The 20,947-nt window shown below is 35.2% G+C and overlaps 5 protein-coding genes across 5 annotated transcripts; 2 read left to right on the forward strand and 3 right to left on the reverse strand.

Annotated features, from left to right (window-relative positions):
- The first annotated feature begins 1,902 nt into the window (after positions 1 to 1,902).
- On the forward strand, positions 1,903 to 4,667 carry LOC111016782 (expansin-B3). Its single transcript, XM_022292295.2, has 4 exons — positions 1,903 to 2,215; positions 3,090 to 3,396; positions 3,735 to 3,864; positions 4,301 to 4,667. The coding sequence occupies exons 1-4, from the start codon at positions 2,032 to 2,034 to the stop codon at positions 4,493 to 4,495; spliced, it is 816 nt and encodes a 271-aa protein (XP_022147987.1). The 5' UTR covers positions 1,903 to 2,031; the 3' UTR covers positions 4,496 to 4,667.
- Positions 4,668 to 7,393: 2,726 nt separating this feature from the next.
- Positions 7,394 to 9,438, reverse strand: LOC111016697 (ethylene-responsive transcription factor ERF053). The gene has a single exon (XM_022292168.2). The coding sequence runs from the start codon at positions 9,108 to 9,110 to the stop codon at positions 7,968 to 7,970; it is 1,143 nt and encodes a 380-aa protein (XP_022147860.1). The 5' UTR covers positions 9,111 to 9,438; the 3' UTR covers positions 7,394 to 7,967.
- Positions 9,439 to 12,164: 2,726 nt separating this feature from the next.
- Positions 12,165 to 14,455, reverse strand: LOC111016673 (uncharacterized). Its single transcript, XM_022292137.2, has 6 exons — positions 14,415 to 14,455; positions 14,204 to 14,336; positions 14,010 to 14,113; positions 13,779 to 13,950; positions 13,552 to 13,683; positions 12,165 to 13,438 (listed from the first exon to the last, which is right to left on the reverse strand). The coding sequence occupies exons 1-6, from the start codon at positions 14,453 to 14,455 to the stop codon at positions 12,482 to 12,484; spliced, it is 1,539 nt and encodes a 512-aa protein (XP_022147829.2). The 3' UTR covers positions 12,165 to 12,481.
- Positions 14,456 to 14,975: 520 nt separating this feature from the next.
- Positions 14,976 to 16,482, reverse strand: LOC111016797 (NDR1/HIN1-like protein 13). The gene has a single exon (XM_022292318.2). The coding sequence runs from the start codon at positions 15,911 to 15,913 to the stop codon at positions 15,212 to 15,214; it is 702 nt and encodes a 233-aa protein (XP_022148010.1). The 5' UTR covers positions 15,914 to 16,482; the 3' UTR covers positions 14,976 to 15,211.
- A 1,349-nt stretch (positions 16,483 to 17,831) lies between these two features.
- On the forward strand, positions 17,832 to 18,389 carry EPF1 (epidermal patterning factor 1). Its single transcript, XM_022292341.2, has 2 exons — positions 17,832 to 17,967; positions 18,056 to 18,389. The coding sequence occupies exons 1-2, from the start codon at positions 17,871 to 17,873 to the stop codon at positions 18,250 to 18,252; spliced, it is 294 nt and encodes a 97-aa protein (XP_022148033.1). The 5' UTR covers positions 17,832 to 17,870; the 3' UTR covers positions 18,253 to 18,389.
- The last annotated feature ends 2,558 nt before the right edge of the window (positions 18,390 to 20,947 follow it).

Genomic DNA, 20,947 nt, shown 5'->3' on the forward strand with positions numbered 1-20,947 from the left:
TTTTCAAAGTTATTTTATCTTTATTTTTTTAGTACAACACGTTGGATAAGAATTCAAGCTCTTGATCGAAACAGGTACCTTATCCCATTGAACTATGCTCGAAGTGGCAACATTATTTTGTCTTATCGATATATGTCTATGCATATGTGTATCAAGTACATGTTTACTCATGCTCATTTCGACAACCACATAAATTGATTGGGACTCGTACTAGAGGTGAGCATATAACAAAATAATAGCAAAAACTGTTAACTAGCGTTCACTATACTCATGTTGACTTGTATATAATAGGATTAGATATTATTTTTGCCCCTTTACTTTTGACTTTGGATTATTTTAATACATCTACTTTCAAAACATTCATTTTGGTTCATGTATTTTTAACTTTGATTCATCTATCCTTGATCAGAGAGATTCGAATTCAAGAACTCTTGATCAGAGGTATAGGTGTCAATTACCACTGAATTAAGCTTATACTCACGAAAACACATAACTTAAAATGAATGGAAAGTACATGAACTAAAATAGTATTAAAATTTAGCTGATATCTCTATTTATTTTATATTAAGTTGGGAACAAAATAACATTGATATAAAGATACTCTAAAGGAAGGAGTAATGAAGAAGAAATAAAAAGGGGCACGTGCCAGCCAACTCAACCCGATGGCACACCACGGTGGAACTCCTGGAAAAAGGGAGCCATAGCATATAGTGGTACGTGTGGATTAAAAAAGAAAAGAGAAGGGAAAGAAGGAAATATTGATTAGTCTGTAAAGTAAAGTAAATGATTAATTAGCATTAAAATGAAGGGTTATGTTCCCCGTTGAATAGGGTCACATGATAATGATAATGATATTATTATTTATTAGTTTTACTCTCTGTAGCATATATGCTTTTAACTACCAAATAATTAACATAATCTCTAATCGAATCATCATACTGCATTTATATTATATTATATGGTAATAATAAAAAGCAATAATTGGAGAAATCTGCGGTTATAAAGGCATAGCATGGCACGTGGGAGATTGAGATTTTAGAGTTCAAATATTCTTCCACATGCTTTCAAAAGTAATTAATATCCTTTTTTCTTCCACACATCACACATGGATTGCAGAATCAACTCTCCTTTCTTTTTTCTTTTTTCTTTTGTTTTTAAACCCTTTTTTCCCATTTTTGTTACTATGTATATTGTTATATAATCTTAAACTATATACTTTTTTTGTTTCTTCAACTTCCATCCAAGAATCTTTGTTTTCAAATACCATAAGAATTTTGGTGAAATTGAATAACATAATTCTTTTATCAATAGCATAATTTAAAAAAATGATGACGTGACATTTTAGAAATATCAATCTTATATGGAAATTTGTAATTTAACTTTTTATTTATAAAAAACTCAATAATGGAAAGAAAGTAATACATCATTAGTGGGGAGCCAAAAAAAGAGAGAGAGAGAGAAAAAAAAATGGTGCACGTGATCGATTGGGGCCAAGGCAAAGCATCACAATTCACAACCTAACAAATAATTGCTTGGAAGGTCAAAAAATTCGGCGAATCACAATTTCAAACCCACGCAACACAATAAAAAGCAATCTACCAAACCTACAAAACGACGTCGTCACTAATTCCGTTGCCTTCCCAACCGCCACTGTTCTCTTTAACTTTTCGACCGTTACCATTCCAAAATTAAATAACGGTCGAGACAAAACGACGACGTCATAAAAGAATCTACGCCCAAACGGGCACCCGAAATTCTTGCCATAACCGACGGTGGGCCATGAATTATTGTATTCCATACCCCCCAACGTAGTTAAACCCAAATCCCAGGGGTCAAATCGTCATTTCACAATTATATAATATTATATTTACACGCATTACATTATAAAATAAAGCTCCTGATTATAACTTCCTTGGCTATCTCAAAACTGTCGGCAAAACTCTTTAGTCTAACTATTTCAACTGTTTTTCTTGGGGGTTGCGCTGATCGGAACCTGATATTTTCCGCCGCCGCCCACCGCCGCTTTTCGCAATGCAGCTCCGCCGTGGCCCGTCATTTTTCCGGCTGTGGACGGTGATAATGTCGGTGAGCATGGTTATGATGGGGAAGTTTGGGCTGGTTCAGTCAGCCCGGCTCCGTAACCGGACGTCAGCGCCACATTGGTCCCCGGCCACCGCCACCTGGTACGGCAGCCCCGAAGGCGACGGTAGTGACGGTGAGTCTAATTAATTACTACCTTTTTTTTTTCTCAAACAAGAGAGTAAATTTAACTAATATGTTAAATAACTGAATTATTATGTTTAGTTTTTTTAGTTTAAAATTCTACTTTATAAAATTATGAAAGTTTCTTCCTGCAAAAATTACTACAATACTCACCAACATAATACAGTTAGAACTCTACTCTCTTTCTAATGTAACATATTTTTATTCTATTCTTATTACATAAGTGTATGTCATTGGACGGGTAAATACTAATCTCTTAACTGATAAATATATATCTATATTTTTACTATTATTCAAAAATTGACAAGCTTGTTAATATTTAAAAATTTTACCTATTTTTATATTTATTTTTTAATTGTCAAATATTTAATAATGGTAAGTACAAGAGAGGTTATTACCGATTAGGATGTAAGAATTTTTCAATATGGCTAGACTTGTAGGAAATTTCATTCAATAAAAAAAGGAAAATATTTGTCTCTTAGGAGGAATTTTATCCTCAACATCAAATGTTTGACATTATTGATATAATTTTTGAAAATACTTTCTTTTCATTAGCAAGAAGGAATGTTGTACTTACCACCTTTTAAATATTTGACAACTCATATTTTTTAAAAGAAAGAAAAAAGTTGTTTTTGCATTTAGCTCTCTTAATTGTCAGTGTTTAAGGATGGTATAAGATTTCTCCGGAAGCCTAAGTATATTTTTTATACTTAAAAAGAAATTGAAAATAATATCTCACACCCAATTGGTAAGTATTGTTTTAAAATAGTTAATTTGAGATTAATGAAAGGAATTGAATACATAAATGTTTTGGTTAGTACATGGCCGATTGGTGTGTAATTATGGAAAAATAAATATTGTGGCAGGTGGGGCGTGTGGGTACGGGAATTTAGTGGACGTGAAGCCGTTTAAGGCGAGGGTGGGGGCGGTGAGTCCAGTACTGTTCAAGAACGGCGAAGGCTGTGGCGCCTGCTACAAGGTCCGCTGCCTGGACCCAACCATATGCGCCAGACGAGCCGTCACCATAATAGTCACCGACGAGTGTCCCGGCGGCTACTGCGCCAGTGGCCGCACCCACTTCGACCTCAGTGGCGCCGCGTTCGGCCGCATGGCAGTAGCCGGTGCTGGCTCCCGCCTCCGTAACCGCGGCGAACTCTCTATCCTCTACCGACGGTAAATACGTTATCTTTTTAGAGTGCGTTTGGAACAAAAAGATAGTAAAATTAGTGATTTTGAAAAACCAAATCACGTGATATTTTAAAAATCAATTTAAAATGATTTTAAAATTTTAGTAAACCAAAATTACTCCCAAACACATTTTTTAATTATCTCTGCTTCAACCTCGTAGTTAGTGAGTAAAGTAAGGATGTGTTTGGGTAGTCAAAATCACTCTTTTTTATCATATTTGTCGGATTAGAAAATTGATTTTAAAAAAATTTAAAATTTATTTTTAATTTATCATTTAGATAATAATTTTAGAAAATAAATCCTACTTCAGTACCTTTGTTCAGGACTCCCTGTACGTATCGTGGGAAGAACATAGCCTTCCATGTGAATGAAGGTTCTACAGATCATTGGCTCTCGCTTTTGGTGGAATTCGAGGATGGCGATGGAGATATTGGGTCAATGCAAATTAAACAAGTATGCAAATTCCTTCCTTTTTAATTTTTTTTTTATCTCCATCATCATTCATATAAATATATAATTTAAACACTGCTTTTAAGGCCAGCTCTGTCCATGTGACAAAGGGGGCCCCCAAACAAAAATTAAAAAAGAGCAACAGACATCACATTGGTGAGCACGTTGAAGAAACATGATTTATTTTATCACTTGGTTTGCCATCTCAATTTGACTTTTGCATATATTGTCAGACTGTACATATTTGTATATTGAAAATGCAAACAAAATCTCGTCCATACAATATCTTTAAAATTGTGATGGTTATATTCAAAGCGGACAACATCATATCACTGTAAAAATGTAGAATCGTAGCCCCTGACAATATATAAATATGTATAGTGTGACATTAATTATGCATGGTTTAATAATGTAAGAATATGTATAACATATGGGACAGGCAAGCTCGAACGAGTGGATGGAGATGTCACATGTGTGGGGGGCAACTTGGTGCATAAATGGAGGGCCTCTCCGGGGCCCATTCTCAGTGAAGTTAACAACATTATCCACAGCCAAAACCCTATCAGCCAGAGATGTTATCCCCAAGAATTGGTCTCCTAAGGCCACCTACACTTCTCGCTTAAACTTCTCCTAAGAAGATAGAATTATAACAATAATAATGTTGTAATTTTTACACATATATGGTGTGTATTGTAGCCTTCTCCGAAGGGAGAGAGAGCTTAGTTTGTATTGTCTTAATTTCTTCCCATCTTTAACATTGTTCAAATTATATATATATGCTTAATAATATAACGTGTCCATAAAGATATATGCGTCGAGATTAACAAAGAAACGCCAATTTGGAGTATAAGCTTATTCTTTTAATCGAGATACTGGAGGCTTGTGTTGCGTTTGTTAGGGAAATGCAAACGAAATCCTACATTGACTAGACAAGAGAATGATCATGAGGACAATTATCTTCATTAGAGTACCGTTGTACTTAACCGTTTGAATCTTCGTCCCCACGGGAAAAGTAAAACAAACATCGCCCACATGCAAGTATATGCATAGTTCGAGTGGGGGTTGGGTTGATGAGAAGTTTGGGCCTGGGAGTTGTGTGTGTGTGACCACTTAAAATTTGGAGGGTGCGACATGGCACATGGCTTGGCATGTGACTCTTCACAATGTTATTGCTTTTAGATTAGATAAAACTTCTTTGTCCAACACAGAGAGTACAATTGTCTCTTTTGGATGGGAAGAAAAACAATTATATATAGAAGTTTATAAGATATATTTATCCCGATGTTTCCTTCTCGTTTACGCTCTTAATTTTGAGATAATTTATGGGCTCACTAAGCGCAATCGAAATTGATGTCTAATAAAATTATGATTTTTAATTTTATTTTTAAAAAATTTATTGAGCCTATTAGACATATAATTGAAAGTTCAATAACCGATTAGGCTCAATATAATGTAATTCATAGAGTATATATAAAGTATTTAAGATTTGAGAAATTTAATTAGCTCTAATTTGTTCCATATTAGTATGTAATATTTTTCCTATCCCTTTTAGTTTAGTCAAGGTACAATTGGGAGTGAAGAGTCACATATTTATCTTATTAATCACTTCATTATTTTGTAATGTACAATGAATTCCCTCTATAGAATGTAAAAATAAAAAATGTAAAATGATATTTCGGTGAGCTATCTTAATAATCCCTAAGAAAAAATCTCTAGTTTCGTCCTTGATTAAAGCTTCGATCAAATTAAGTAAAGATTTGAACTCAAGTGACAAGTAGTGTTGAAGCACGAGCATACGAAGTGCTGCTAGTATATTTACAATATCTCTTTTTTTAGTACAACAAATAGGAGGTATAGGAGTTTGAACCTACAACCTCAAGGGGAGGAGTAAGTACCAATTACAGTTGAATTATGTTCGTGTTGACATAAATATCTTGTTTAAGTTTTGTTGTTATCCAAAATATATTTTATATTTTCAATTGGAGAAGCTTAGTTAAACATGGGCTTGGTATTGGGCCTAAATTGAAATTTGAAAGTGATGAGTAAGGAGGAATTTGGGCCTCGAATGATCCATAACAAAGGCATCTTTCTTGTTTACCACATAAAGGGGCCGGAAGCCTCAACCACAAGAAGCTTACCATTTTTGCAGTCCTTTCTTGCAACTTCATCACACAAATTATTATATTAAATATAATGATTTTCCGGTCCACCCAAAATTTATAGCTACATTTATAAAACACACAAAAGAAAGAAAAAAAGGTCCAAAATTTATGAACCGGTAATGATTAGATATCCAATATATGAATTAAATTTATCAAATCCATCAGCTTAAGCTTTTGGATTTAGCTAGTGACAATTTATCCATCTTAACATGGTATCAGAGCGAAGGTACCGTGTTCAAACTCCTACGATTTTCACATAAGATCCTGTGTTCAAATTCCGACGTATTAACAACAAAATTTAGCTACCATTATCAGAAAACGGTAGGATTCTAACTGTTTTTAAGTTAGAAAAGGTTGTCCACTGCTAAAGGGGAGAGCCGCCATTCCAACTGAGGAAAGGAGAAAAATAATAGAGATTATTGATAAGGAAGGGAATTAAGAATTGGATTAGGTTTAATTGCTAAGACTGCCATATTACTTAATTGATGTTTAACACTACATGCCAACAATATCATTAATTATTTTAATTGGGCATGCAAATTTTCTAACCCTAACACTAAAAATTCATCACGATTCTGCCGTCAATGGACGGCGTTTGGCCCCACCTCTCCCTATCACATTCATACCCTACATATTTTAATCAAACTCATTTCTTATTTTTCATTAATTTTTTATAAATATGCTAGATACCATTAAATTATTAGTCACAATTTTTTCCTCATAGTTTTTTTAGTACAACAAATTGAATGAGAAGAGTTGAATCTTCGACCTCAGATGTCAAAATTTTTCCTCGTAGCATGTATTTCTATTGTTGTATTGCGTATGCTGTGATTCAATATCCAAGAAAAAGAAAAGTTATTTTTTTCCTTTTAGCATGAGTTTGAATCCTGAGGTCAGCGCTCATCTTTTAACACAAATTTCATTTTGATCAAACTTTAATATTGTTTTATTTCCATCAATGAACTTTGAAAATGTCTATTTTAGTCTCTGAATTTTAGTAAAAATAATCATTTTAACCATTATATTTATTTTTTTATCAAAAAAATATAAGGTGGCAAACTAATAGAAATCATCAAAATTAAATCACTATTTGTTTTGAAAGTACTGATGATGAAATTCTAAAAGTTCAGACATTTTGAAAATTCAAAAACCAAATTAAAATAGAAAGATATGAAAGCAGAGCCCAAAAAATGGGCCTTTAACCAAAATTTTATTAGCATCTCCAAATAAATATTATCTCAAGGAAAAAAATGCTCCCAAAAACTCCATCCTATGTGGTGTAATGTTATCATAGAGCGGATTAATAAATAACATAAATTTTAAACTTTTTTTAGCACAACAAAGGCTAGTGGAGAAGTGGGTGTTTGACCTCAAACAAGATAATTGGTACTTTATTCATCACAAGAACTAAAATAAGAAGACAAACACGAGTATATCTCAATGATAATTAATACATACTCATTTTCTCGAGTCGAACTATCGTATCCTAAATTTGTTGTATTAAGAAAAACTAAAATAAGAAGCAACGGGCACTAGAATACACATAATTGAAAAGGAAAACCCTAAAAACTGTATTTTACAAAAAAAAAAAACGTAGAATATGATTATAGAATACAAAGAAAGGGAAACTAAATTCCACCATAAGAGCCCAAAAAGAATGGCTTTGATGGATGAAACGACGACGCACCAAGCTACCAAGGCGAGAGATCCCAAAAACGTCTCATCCCCTCCTTCGCTGGTTCTTTACATTCTACAATATTGCACTAAAACCACAATCACACTACATAACATATCCTAATCCCTTCCATTGGATTGATCTTCAAAAAACATGCGACCAACTCAATGGACTCAAAAAATTTAGAACAAAAAAAGAAATCCCAAATGGGTCGTCTCATCTGATCTTCCTTTGAAATTACCTATTCTGTGATTTGAGTCAAATTTGGTTCAATCTTCATGTTTCCATAAGAAGAGCTTCATGGGAGGAGCAGAAGAGGAGGAAGACGAAGCCGACTCTGAATTCTCTTCCTTGTTCTGATCATTATCACAGTCGTTAAAAAACTGCTGCTGATTTGAAGAAACGAAAGGGATTTGAGATTGCATAACCAAATTGTTTGTTGGGTCCAAGTGATCCCAAACCGGGCTGCCCGGTCCCCACCCCGCCGGAATCGCGTTGAACCAAGCCTCCTCCATTTCTCCCCACACCATCTCCGGCGGGTTCGTCTCGCTCGAAACCACCTCCGGTTTCTCCTCTTCCGGCGGCGGCGGCGGAAGAACGGTGCTTTCTGCTTCTGCGTTTGGGTCGGCGGAGGGCTCTGGTTTTCTGGGTTTGTCCTTGTTGAGGAATCGATCGGGAAAATTGAGGCGCGCATTTTCGCCCCGCAATCTGAAGGCCTCGCGATCGTAAGCCATGGCGGCGTCCTCGGCGGTGTCAAAGGTGCCGAGCCAGAGCCGAGTCCTGTTGCGAGGGAGGCGAATTTCGGCCACCCATTTCCCCCAATGCCGCTGCCGCACTCCCCTGTATAGCTTGGTGGCGCTTATGGGCTGCAATTGGGGTCGAAACAAATGGTTCCCATCTGGGCCTAATCGGCTCATCATCATCGCTCTCCCTCTCGGACTCAGATGGAACGCGTCGCTCCAGTACTTGAAAAGCCGCCGCTGCTGCTCCGCCGCCGCCGCGTCGCTAAGGAAGTACGGCGGAAAGCCGACGCCGCCCGGTTGTTGCTGGTTGGAACTGAACGAAATCATCTGTTGCTCCGGCGACCCAAATCCCGGGAAAGGGGAAGCGGATCTTGGGACTTGAGAATTTTGGGTGGTGGGTTCGAAATCGAAAGGAAATGGGATTCTTGAAGAAGGGGGAGAAACAGGGGAGGGGAACGAAACAGAGGAATAAAGTGGGTTAATTTGGTGGTGTTCTGAATCTGGGCTGCAGATTTTCTTGAGAGGTCTTCTGGACAAGAAAGCATCGTCTAAAATTGGCTTCCATTGCCGTCTCTCGGAGCTACTTTCAACATCTTTTCCTTTGCCAATCTTGTCAGTTTTTTCATCGATAATCATCTTGGATTTCCCTGTTTTCTTATCCTCTGCCATGGATACAGAGCTCTGTAACTAATTATGCTCACGCCTCTCGCTCAAAAAAATCTCTATTTACAAGGTGAAGGAGAGAATTTGAGATGGGTAGGAATAGGATGATGATAAACTGGTTTGATTTATCCGATTGAACTAAAAACAGAGTCGGATAAGAAACCCATGTAAAATCTATCGGAAGGAGAGCGAGCGGCGGAGCGGGGAGGAGAAACTGAAAGCGACGGTGGCGGATGCGGCGGCGCGTTGGGATTCTGAGAGGGAGAAATTTTTTGGTGGTGATTTGTGAGAGATTGGGAGGGGAAGAGTGGGCGTTTATAAGTTTAAGGAGAGAAGAGAAAAAGATTTGTGTTTTTTGATTGAGAATATGTTGAAGTGTCGTGGTTGGTCAGCTACGATTGGGGCCCACCCCACCGATATAATATTCTAATTTTAGTGTCTGTCGTTGCTTGCACTTCAATTCTCTCAGATATTTTATTAATTATTTCTAAATTGTTTTATTTATTTATTTATTTATTAAAGAAGTATTTTTTTAAATTGTTATGGAGAAGGGTGCGTAGAATTAGAAGGATTGGATTGATATTCTTGAGATGAGATAAGATATGTTTAGAACTTTGGCATAATAATAAGGATTAAATCTGTATCACCAATATTGTTGGTCATAATTGGAATTAAAGATACTTTAACGTATCATTATGTTGCATTGTTGTTTATTTATACGGAAAAAAAGAAAAAGAGTAACTACATTATTAGAACTGAGATCTAACGTCTATTTAATTTCTACACTTAGAAAAAGAAATTCAAATTACGTCTTTGGAGGTTTAGAATATATTCATATTTAGCTATTATTGTTAATATCATTAACGGAATGTTAATCACAACAATGAAGAATTTTCCTACCTTTATTGAAACATTCCATTGAGATTGCAAATTTTGTTGAACCTGTGAAAGTTTTGACCTTACGAAACTGTGGTGAACGATTGAAGGAATTCTAAACTTGATACACGACACAATTGCAATATGTTTACAGAAACGATTGAAGTATGTTTTAATGAAGTTGCAGTTTTCAATTCTGATTATTTTTTATTATATATGCACTATCTTATTTGAGAGTTCATGGGAGTCTCTCCTCTCTCTAAATTATAATTATATGCATGCATGACCAGAGGTACAATAAAATTAATTTTGGCGAAGGACAGTGGTCTAACTTGGATTAAATAATACTCATTGGACATTCCTTGTAAAAATGAAAATGCATGGTACTGAATTGAGTTGAAAACACCGCTATTCTCTTCCAACGAAATACCAAATCAAAATAGAATACTAAACCACCAAGAAAAATCAAGAGGGGTAAGATTTTTAACATAATTTACTTTCTCGTGAAATATTAAAACATATCTTAACAAAGTTTACTGGAATATAATTGAATTAGTTAAAAGTTTATTTATTTTTTTATATATGGAGAATACTTATTTTATTTAAAATTTAGTCGTGTTTGAGTGGTTTATTTTAAATAAAATTGAGAATAAACCTGAGTTTAGAGGAAGTAAATATTAATGAGTGATGGAAGTGCTTCCACGCGCCTCGCCCCCCCGTGCCACTTTCGGCGTAAATGCTTCCGTCTCTCTCTCTCTCTCTTTCTCTCTCATAATATAAATTAATTAAAATAATCAAAGTCAAAGGTGGTATTGTTTGTGGAGGCAAAAGTCAACAACATGTCGGTGACTACCGCCACGTGTCGGTTATTCACTCTTGACCTTTTCTCTAACCCAACAAATATCTTCCCCTTTTCGAGGATGCAGCTAAGAACAAAATATATATATATTATATATTTTTTTTAAATCTATACACAAAAACATTAAAAATTTTGTATTATTCTTCTCAGTTTATCCCACCTAAAATTCTAAGAATTAAATATTACATCTATAAAATGTTAAAATACAAAGTGCTGCATCTCTTATTATTACTATTTTTATAAATTTTTATAAATTTGAATTCTCACATTCACATGTTACATTAAAAAATCTCGACTTATTAATTAATACACAATAATCTCTTTTAAAGATTAGAGATTCAAATATTAATGATGTGTTTCAACAATTAAATAAATATAGATTTATCTTTGCTCTGGTCTATTTTCTCTCTTTTTGATTTAATTTTTCTAGAATCTAAACGAGCCTTCTTGGAGGAAAATCTCTATTAATTTTCCAACAAATAATGAGATGAGATTCAAGATTTGAAAGGTTGACTTTTTACCTCCATTATAAAATCTTGTTCATTAAGAATCATCTTGATATTATATAATTTGTCTTTACAAATATATTGTAGACAATATGCCCACGAAGAAAAACTTAATTTGCTTTCATATCATCTTTAAATTATCGGAGTTGTTGAGGGCCAACATTAGACAATTTCGACAAGTCAGATTACACATTTTCAAAATCAAAGAAAACAAATAAGTCTTCCCCCAAAATATCATAACTTATAAAAGTAAACTCAATGCTCAAAAAATTGGTTTTCTTTTTCTTCAAATGTTATTGTACAACGAACTTTTGGATATTCTAGAACTAAGTATTTTTGTTTGAAATTTGAATAACACATTAAAAAACATATATATGCAGCTGTGTTCTTGTCCAATTGGCCAAGCTGGCAGAACAACATGAATCTCCTCGAACATTAAAAAAAAAAAAAAAGAAGAAGAAGAAAAAACAGAACAATGATGGCCACTGCTACTGGGGAGGCGCAGAACAAAAAGTCAAGTCAACCCCATTTCGGCGTGGAAAGCTTTAACTTTAATCCATCACAAACATAACAACATTAATATACTTATCTTCTTATTGACCCATTTCCATTAAAGTATCTCAAATTCCTCTGTTTTCTCTTCTTCTGGTTTGCCTTCCAAGAAATTCGTAGGTTGCTTCTTCTTAATCTCAGTTCCTTCCACTACTTCGTGGGTTGAAAAAAGGCATTAATCTTCTTAATAAAGATCTGAGTTTGGTTTCTGAACATTTGTAACTGAGAATTGATATTCTGCTTAAGTGGAAGTGGGGATTTAGGAATTTATACTTGATTGAGTGGTTAGTGGAGTTAACATAAGTTCATGAATCTTTTGGGGTTTTTGTTTACAACTAAAGCAACTTCAACTACTGATTCCACCCCATCAATCCACCAAAACTTGCTTTTTTCTACAATGGGTCACAGCTGAAATTCTGATATTCTTTGGAGCTTTCTTTTTGACTCCTCTTGAATGAAAGCTGAACTGCTTTAAAGAATTACAAGGGAGGTGGAGAGTTCTTTTGTTTTGAGTTTGACTCCCTTTCTCTCTGGATGTTAATAGAAATAACAGATTCTTTTCCTTTGATTCTGAAGTTGCCTACTCATTGGTGCTGCTTTCTCTGTGAATATTCTCTCTTCAGAGCTATGAATTTGGCTGCGATTTCGTCGTAGTCGGGCAACTTCGGATGAACATGGCTCGGATACTTATCGGCAGCTTTCGTACATTTTGTGAAACTACTTTTCATTCCATTGAAACCGAGAGAAGATTCATGCTTACACTTTGTACTGATTTCTTCTGGTTTTGCATTAGTTTCCTTGTTCTCAACTGGCTGGCAATGAGAATAGACAAAAACATCATAAACTATAGTTCCAACCTCACAATTTCTTATCTTTTCTGTCCTGGGGAGCGTATCGAATTCGACTCGATGGCGGTCTTTGCCAGACAAACTATTATCTAAAATAAAATGTGGATCAACTTTCTTCTTCTCTGATATCAAAACTTCAGAATACACATAACTTGGCTGCTCCAAGCAGTAGTTTTCCATTCCAGATGGCAACCAGGAGCTATGGCATGATAGGCAGCAACACTTCATTAATCTCTTCTTTGGATGACTTAAACTATCATCCTCTTGATGCGTCGATCTTCTCATCGATCTTTTCGGAGATTTATTCATACTCTGGCTAGATCTTTCCGAGACTGATCTCTTCTTCGAGTTGTTGTGATGTTCTTCTATGAGACCTTGACCATTGCCATATTGAACGTTTTCTCTCATTCCCGTAACAGGTGATTTGAACTTGAATAATCTCTGATCCCACAAGTATCCTTCTTCCATCGAGGGGTTCGGAAGCTCAACTACATCATCGAGATAAACAAGAGTTTCTTCACAAAATGGAGAGCATTCAGGAGAGGATGCATCTTCCAAAGTGGCAGAGCTGCTACACACTTCCTGTGATGGACTGACACACATTACTTTTCTCTCGAACTCTTCAGCATTTGAATCCTGAATGTTTGGTTCTTCTTTGCTCTCACAATGAGTTTGATCTCCATTCTCCAGTACCTAAGGTTTACCAAATCTCATTCATTTCTAATGGCATTTCATTACAGAATTTCTTGAAAGAAGAAAAAGGAAGAAAAAATGGCAGAGCTTTTCATTTCACATCAGCAAATCACCTGTTTCTGATGCCAGTCAGGACAGTATTCAAGAGCCAAAATTGCTGGACGAAAGCAATCTCTAGCTATTTCACTGATCAATCCTTGCTTCTCATGATCTGAAACAGGCTTCACAAGAAGCTTCTCTTTAATCTGTAGAAAGTTAGTGAATGTTTTAATATTCACAACCCAACAATCTGAGTATAGCAATCTAACAAAACAATCATTGAATCCCCATAATTTTCTACCTGTGGATTCACAAGATTTCCAGGGCACAATTCGACAGCAGTCGCGGCGAAACTCCGACCAAATCGCTCCTCGAAGAGCTTCCGAACCGATTTAAGTTCAGGCAAGTCCCCACATCTTGCAGAGGCAAATATGAGACTTGAAATTGCTTCAATAACATCATCTGGGCAGGTCCTGGAACCACCAAAGTTAGTAATAATTTGACAATAAGAACCAAGAGGTATCTATCATACTTGTGTTTTCTGACATGGGAGAAGTTCAGGAGGATGAATTCACAGAAATTCTCAATCAAATCGTACGCCTCCATAAGGCTTTCATCTCTAATAAGCTGCTCCACCTGATATGGAAAAAAAAAAGAATGAGATTAAAGTTTTCTGTAGAGATGGAAAAGAAGTAGTGAATCAAAGAGTATTCAGTTCGAACATACCCTGTTGAAGGCAATTTGTTGATAGCCATTACTAATCAGCTCAGCCAAATCTTCACGCAATTGCCTGAGGATTGAATATCTTTTCTTCTTGAGCATCTTAAGCCGGGACAGAGCTCGTTTGATCATCTTCTTGCTGCACCAAATCACAAACAAAAATCAAACTTTTTTAAAGATGAGATCATTTTAGAACGGGAAGGATGTGAAAACCCACCATTTTGAAGCCTTTCTCCACCCAAATAAAATGCAAAACATGATGAATTTGGCTGTTAACTAAACGAGTTAAGTTGAAGCATCAATAAGAACAGAGCCACCGCTAGAAATGGTTACACTCTATTGGGAGTTATTTAGAAGAAGTGGGTCTGAAAATTTAGAAACAGACAGAGAGAGAGAGAGAGAGAGGAGGCAGTTTTTAGTTACTGATTACGTAAAAAAACTGCTCCGATTACTTGGGTTTTGTTCTTCGGGACAAATGGAAAAAATAAATCTGATTGAGAACAGAGAGGACGTGGGATGGACTTGGCCGAAATTCATGGCTTATTAAACGCTGCAAAATGCAATCTTTTTGGACCCCTCAACTCTTGGAATATACTTGAATTGGAAATGCATGATCTGCAGAAATGGTGGAGTTCTGTTTTGATTCTTGAACCCTTTTTAGCAGATTCATTTCCTTACAACCCTGATTTTTCTTCTGCTCATTCGCAAATTTAAATTCAGTGGGTCTCTTTGAAGTTCCACAACAATTCCAAACAAAGAATTTGATAAACTGATGACTTAATGACTTGATTGAATCCATCAAAACTTCCAATTCGGTGAATTACAAACAAGGAAAAAACCAGAACATCCACGGCACTTCAAAAAAAAAAAAAAAAAAAACAAAGCAAAGAAAAGAGACAGAAATTCCTAGGTCCTATTTTCACTCACGACACAACATAATTACGTAGAAAGAAAGCAAAAACAGAGTAATCAAAATAATCTCCCATTAACCCACAACCACAAGCTTTACAAATTTCACAAAGTGGCACCATAAGAGTAATTAGTCGATAAAATCCCAGCTTTCTTATTCGGGGACAAATTATCCACCACCAACGAACAATTCACCAACACCGTGATCTTCCTGAACGAGAATCCTCCGACGACCACCGTGACCGGCACCTTGACCTGGACGAACAGAGGAATTTTGCCGCTGTGCCGGTTCTGCATGAGCGCCTCCTGCAGCCCAGATCCGAATTCGCTGTTCCCGCTCAGCAAAATGTTGATATCGGTGACATTCTTGGAGGGCTGCCGGAAATTTGGAATCTTGCCGGCGCAGAGCTGGGATTTGGAGTAGAGGACGGAAACAGAGCTGTCCTTGCCGTAGACGAATTCGATGTTGTTGTTGGGGTTGTCGGCTCTGACGATGACGATGAATTCAGTGTGGAGGCTGAAATCGGGCTTCACATCGAAGGCGTGGACGCTGAAATCGCTGACCTTGTAGGAAGGGATTTGGGGCGAGTAATAAGACCAGAGAAAATACCCAAATCCGATGAGGGCGAAGATTAGGAAGAAGAGGAAGCAGTAGCAGCAGCAGATGCATTTGAAGCAGCAGCCGCAGCCGCCGCCGTGGGACTTGGAGTGGTAGCGGGGGATGTTGCGGCGGTACGGCGGCGGGCGGAGGCTGGCCTGGCTGTCGGAGAGCATAACATATTTGGGTTTAGGATGACCGGAATCCATGGAAAGGGATGGGAAGAAGATTGTAGTTGAAGGGCGTTGACTGAAATTCGATGGGCATAGTTTGTGGAATTGGTTGAAGGTGAAAGATTGTGTGTTTTTTTTTTTGGTTTTGGCTGTTTGACGATGGCTTCCATGGCTTCCGGAAACTGTTGAGTGTTTGAGGACGAGAAAGAAACTGGGAACCAAATCAATGGCCGCCCATGGCTGCTCTGTTTTTCTTTTCTTTTCTTGCTTCTTTGGTTCCCCTCTTCGTCTCTATTTTTGATGCACCAACCAAATTTTTGTGCTTTTTAAAGAAAATAGCCTTTTCTACGACAATCTTTACAAAATATTTTTTAAAAATTTGATTACTTTAAATTTTATTTTACAACACAGTTGAGAGTTATCAAGAAAAAAAAAAAGTTCGAAGGAAAACACAAAAAACGATTACATCAAAAAAACCCAAGCATTCCACAGCTAACACATCTGAAGCCTCCGTCGGTCGGCCATTCCTCTAGCCAAACTGCATGTTCATGATGTAATGATGCTCTTGTAGTTGTTGTAATTTAAACACTCGGGATATGATGTTAAGAGCAGAAAAAGACAAAAAAAGATATTGTAAATATGACAATTTTTTAATATACTTATAATTATTTTTGTAATCATTGATAAAGCCTATCACTAATGTATAGTACATCATTGGTACATTATTTGTTTATTATTAATAAAACAAATAAGTAGTATTCTTGATATGAATTACATTATTAATACTAATACGAATTCCTATGTTTGTGTCATTTTTACAAAATCTCCCACCATTAGTTTTAACTAAACTACTGTAAAGAAAAAAAAAATATTTATACAAATTTTTATATTAGATCATAAAAATAATCAAGTGTGCGAACTTCAGCTCAGACCGAAAGATGATCAAGAGGACGAGCTAGAAACTAGTTGAGCAGGAGACTTGCAAAACAAAACTCTGATGTCTCAGGGAGTAGTGGAACTATATTCGAAAGAATATAGTTTTCGCATGCATGAGATAGAGGTGGGTGGTCTCTATTTATAAGCGAGATCTCCAACATAACCTCAACGGCTCTTTTAAGATAATCGTAAAACGCATAGCATTTCCGTGGAGTGTGTTGGAGAATGAAATTGAACCGAGACGAGAAGCAAGGGTTAAATAAGACAGGCTCAACTGGACGATAAGCATTAAGACCGAGATGATAACTTTTGACCTTATAGACTCCACTTGTAGTTCTCTTCAAAAGTTAAGATGTGCCACTTGTGTGAGGTAAAAATCCACCTCCAACAGCACAAAACACCCTTTGATCAACCATTGATTTTGAAAATTAGGAGTGAATCCAAGGCCACCATTAAATTGCATAGAAACCAATCTGTTGAAACAAACGTCTCCTAGTTTATTCCCTGCATCAGTGAAAGTTTCAGAGTACAAGCTCAATGCTCTGCTTCTGCGGCACAATAATGTTCATTTTATGGGTACCATTACCATTTACCATGGCCACAGCAGTAGAATAAAACAGAAGGAAAAAAAAAGGTATAGATATAGAGATGGTCCATGGATAGATATAGAGGGTATTTAAGAGAGAGACAAAGATCCATCACGGCCCAGGAAGTTGCAGAAGAACATTAATGGCGTTCACATCAGTCTGAGGATTCAAATTTATTGGCAGCCGCAGCCCCCTCTGGCTCTGCCTCCAACTCTAACATTTCAAAATTTTCATTTAATGGCTGGTGATGGTTCACGTTAAGGAGGCAGTTTCTATTCTGATTTTGAGCTGCCTTTCACAATCAATCCCATTATTTTCCTTTCCAAGCTCGGATTCCCTGTGACTTCATCACTAATTCTCAACAAAATCTACACCCTTTTGCCTGTGACTTGCTTCAATTCCCTCCCCCTTTATATACCCCCTTCACTTCCTCTGTTTTCCCAAAAAAAAGACACCATTTTTACCCAACAATGAAGGCTTCAGCTTGGTTTTGTCTACTCCTCGTCATTGCTTTCTCAATATTCCCACCACCCATTTCCTCCAGACCCATTTCCCACCAAAACTCACGTAATAACCCCACTTTACTTGAGTTTTTATAAAGCTCTGTTTTTTCTTTTAAGATGATTAATGTCTGATGAGAACTTTGTGCACACAGAGAAGCAGAAGACGGCGGCGGCGGGGACGGTTGCAGTGGCGGGGTCGAGATTGCCGGATTGCTCCCACGCGTGCGGCTCGTGCTCGCCGTGCAGGCTTGTGATGATCAGTTTCGTTTGTGCGGCGGTGCAAGAGGCGGAGACATGTCCCATGGCTTACAGATGCATGTGTAATAACAAGTCATATCCTGTTCCTTAGTTCTTCATTTTTTCCTCTGCCTCTCCATTGTAAAATATATTAATTCTACTCTCTGTTTCTTCTTTATTTGTGCCTGTTAGAGTTGTAATCACAGAGCTTCTAGTTTCTATCAACATTTTGATAACTTAAACACAAAAGTATATGTTTCTCATAATTCATTCTAATGTTAACCTTCCATCCACAAAATTAACTTTAGGGTATCGATATATTTTCAGCTTTCGTTCGTTTTACTACTGTACTTTCAAAATTTCATCTATTTTAGTGTTTAGTGTTTATACTCTAAAAAGAACTCATCAACATAGCCTCTTACTTTTCATCTTTATGTCATTTATTTCGATCACAAATTTAACACGACACTTCACTTGAAATGTGACAATTTTTTTTTTTCATATTTGTGGGTGTTCGGACTCACAACTCAACCAGCAACAACCTAACCCTATAACATTTGGTGTCAGGAAACATCTATAAATTAATTTCTAAGGTAGATAACTATCATAGCATTTGAAAATATGTATTTCTTTGAGTAGTTTTTACCTATTTTTTAAAATGCCTTCAAAATATAAGTCAAGTTTTGAAAAAGAAAAAAGTAATTAATTTTAAAAAGGTAATCTTTACTTTTAGAATTTAATTAATTCAAATGTATTTTCAAGAAAAGCGGAAGTAAAAAATTATTTTTGAATAAAATGGAGAAAAGAAATTAATAAAGTTAAAAAAATAAAAAATTAATTTTTTAATAAAATGGAGGTGCTACTAATTAAAAACATATTTTGTCCACATAATTAAAATATAAATAATCAAATCTAATAATCATAGAAAATTAATAGCGGCTGATTGCATAACTATACTTTTTAATTTTGAGAGATATAGTTATATAGTATACAAGAGATGATCAAAGTTGAGGTATTAATATACATCAAATCGGCATACTACGGTTGTATTAAGAAAATAATTTATTCCCTTCCCCCAAAAAAAAAAATAATAATAATAATTTATTCCACATTCATATCAATATTGGGAAATATATTTATCGAGAAAAGAACAAAAGGTAAATGAGGGGAAAAAAAGGAGTGGGCCATCCAAGCGAGCATGCACAAACTCCACTAGATTCCTTTTGACTTTTTATTATTTTTATTTTTATTTTTAAAGGACTCCTTTTGACTTGCTTGTACACATTTTTAAGTTTTAAATTAGTTTTTTTTTTCTTTAAATAATATTATAAATGGTTGATGAGAATTCAAATCTAGCATTTGGGCTTGTTTAGTAATATAAATATAACGCAATTGTTTTTTGTTTTTTGTTTTTTTTAATCGAACAAAGAAAGAGAAACATATTTGGTAACTATTTTTTTTATTCCCTAAAATTTTAAAATACAAAAATTAAATTTTTTGTAAAAATTTATTTTTTAATGGATTATATGTATTATGAATTTTGTGGGTAAAGAATTATGAAATAACGTTTTTATTAATATTTTGAAAAAAAAAAACCAAAAACAAAAAATGAGAACAAGACACAATAAACTTGATTGTGTTATTTTTAAAATTCATAGTTCATACGCAACATTTCTTAAAAACGAGAAATGAGAAACAAGAACAGTTACTAAATATTTATATTTCTCAAAACCCAAAAACAAGAAATAAGAAAAGAGAACGTTATTAAATGGTTGATAATTTTATAATATTAGATATATGGGAGAGAGATTAAAAAAATATGTTTCCATCATGCATTTCACGATTATGAGAATCATAGTCGTTACAAAAAAATAATTTTCATATAACATAGCATTGATTTTCTGAGTTGAAAATCACTATGTAATCATGTTGGTTTTCTTGTCAAATTAAGATGTTCAACTTATATTTGATGAAAAGTCGGTGCAAGCAAATTTTACCATTCGAGTTAATGGTAGAAACGCGTAGGAGTGCAAGAATGTAATTATTTATGTGGTGTGGGATGACGTAGAGACACATAGTACTGGATATCATATGCGTCGGGTCGCTTCCTAACACTCCTCCAGAACGTAAAGACTCAAAGCATTCGATATCTTATATTAGCTCTAATGGAAGAATTGAAGAATTAAGCTAAGCTCATCAATGAGTCTTCAAAGATAAAGAATACCATATGGTTCAGAAGAAATTGTCAACTTTATCTTTCAGCTGAAATACCTAAAAGCAAAAAAGAGTTCAAAGTTGACAATTTGCTTCTCTCATAAAAAAAATTAATTTTATGTCTCCGGAACTATTTATTAGGCATTAACTATTGGGATCTTATTAAGTTTATTAAATTTCTCCATCTTTAAGTAATATTAATTAAATAATTTTGGGGCTTGAATGGGATGCATATAAAAGTGAGTAGGATTTTGTAATAAAACTTAATTTAGTTTACCTAAGGGGAAATTTGCCGAGGTCACCACCTCTCAAATTTAGAAATTTTATAATACTACTAAACTTATAAATTTGTTACAATTAAATAACCCAACCTTATAATAATTTTATTAATGATAAAGATTTAATAACAACAATTTTAGAACTTCAAAAATTATAGTGGGCTAAAATTAGAAATATATTTAAGATATACCAACTCTCCTAGTTTAAATATAGTATTCATAACTTTATATTTAATAAAATATATGAAAATAATTTTAATTGTTTTATTTATTTTTTATATAAAAATATACCTCGAAGACATGTCTCGTCGCTTT

The sequence above is a fragment of the Momordica charantia genome, assembly GCF_013281855.1.
Source record: "Momordica charantia cultivar OHB3-1 chromosome 4 unlocalized genomic scaffold, Mcharantia_2.0 BLBB01000004.1, whole genome shotgun sequence".
Taxonomy (NCBI): Eukaryota; Viridiplantae; Streptophyta; class Magnoliopsida; order Cucurbitales; family Cucurbitaceae; genus Momordica; species Momordica charantia.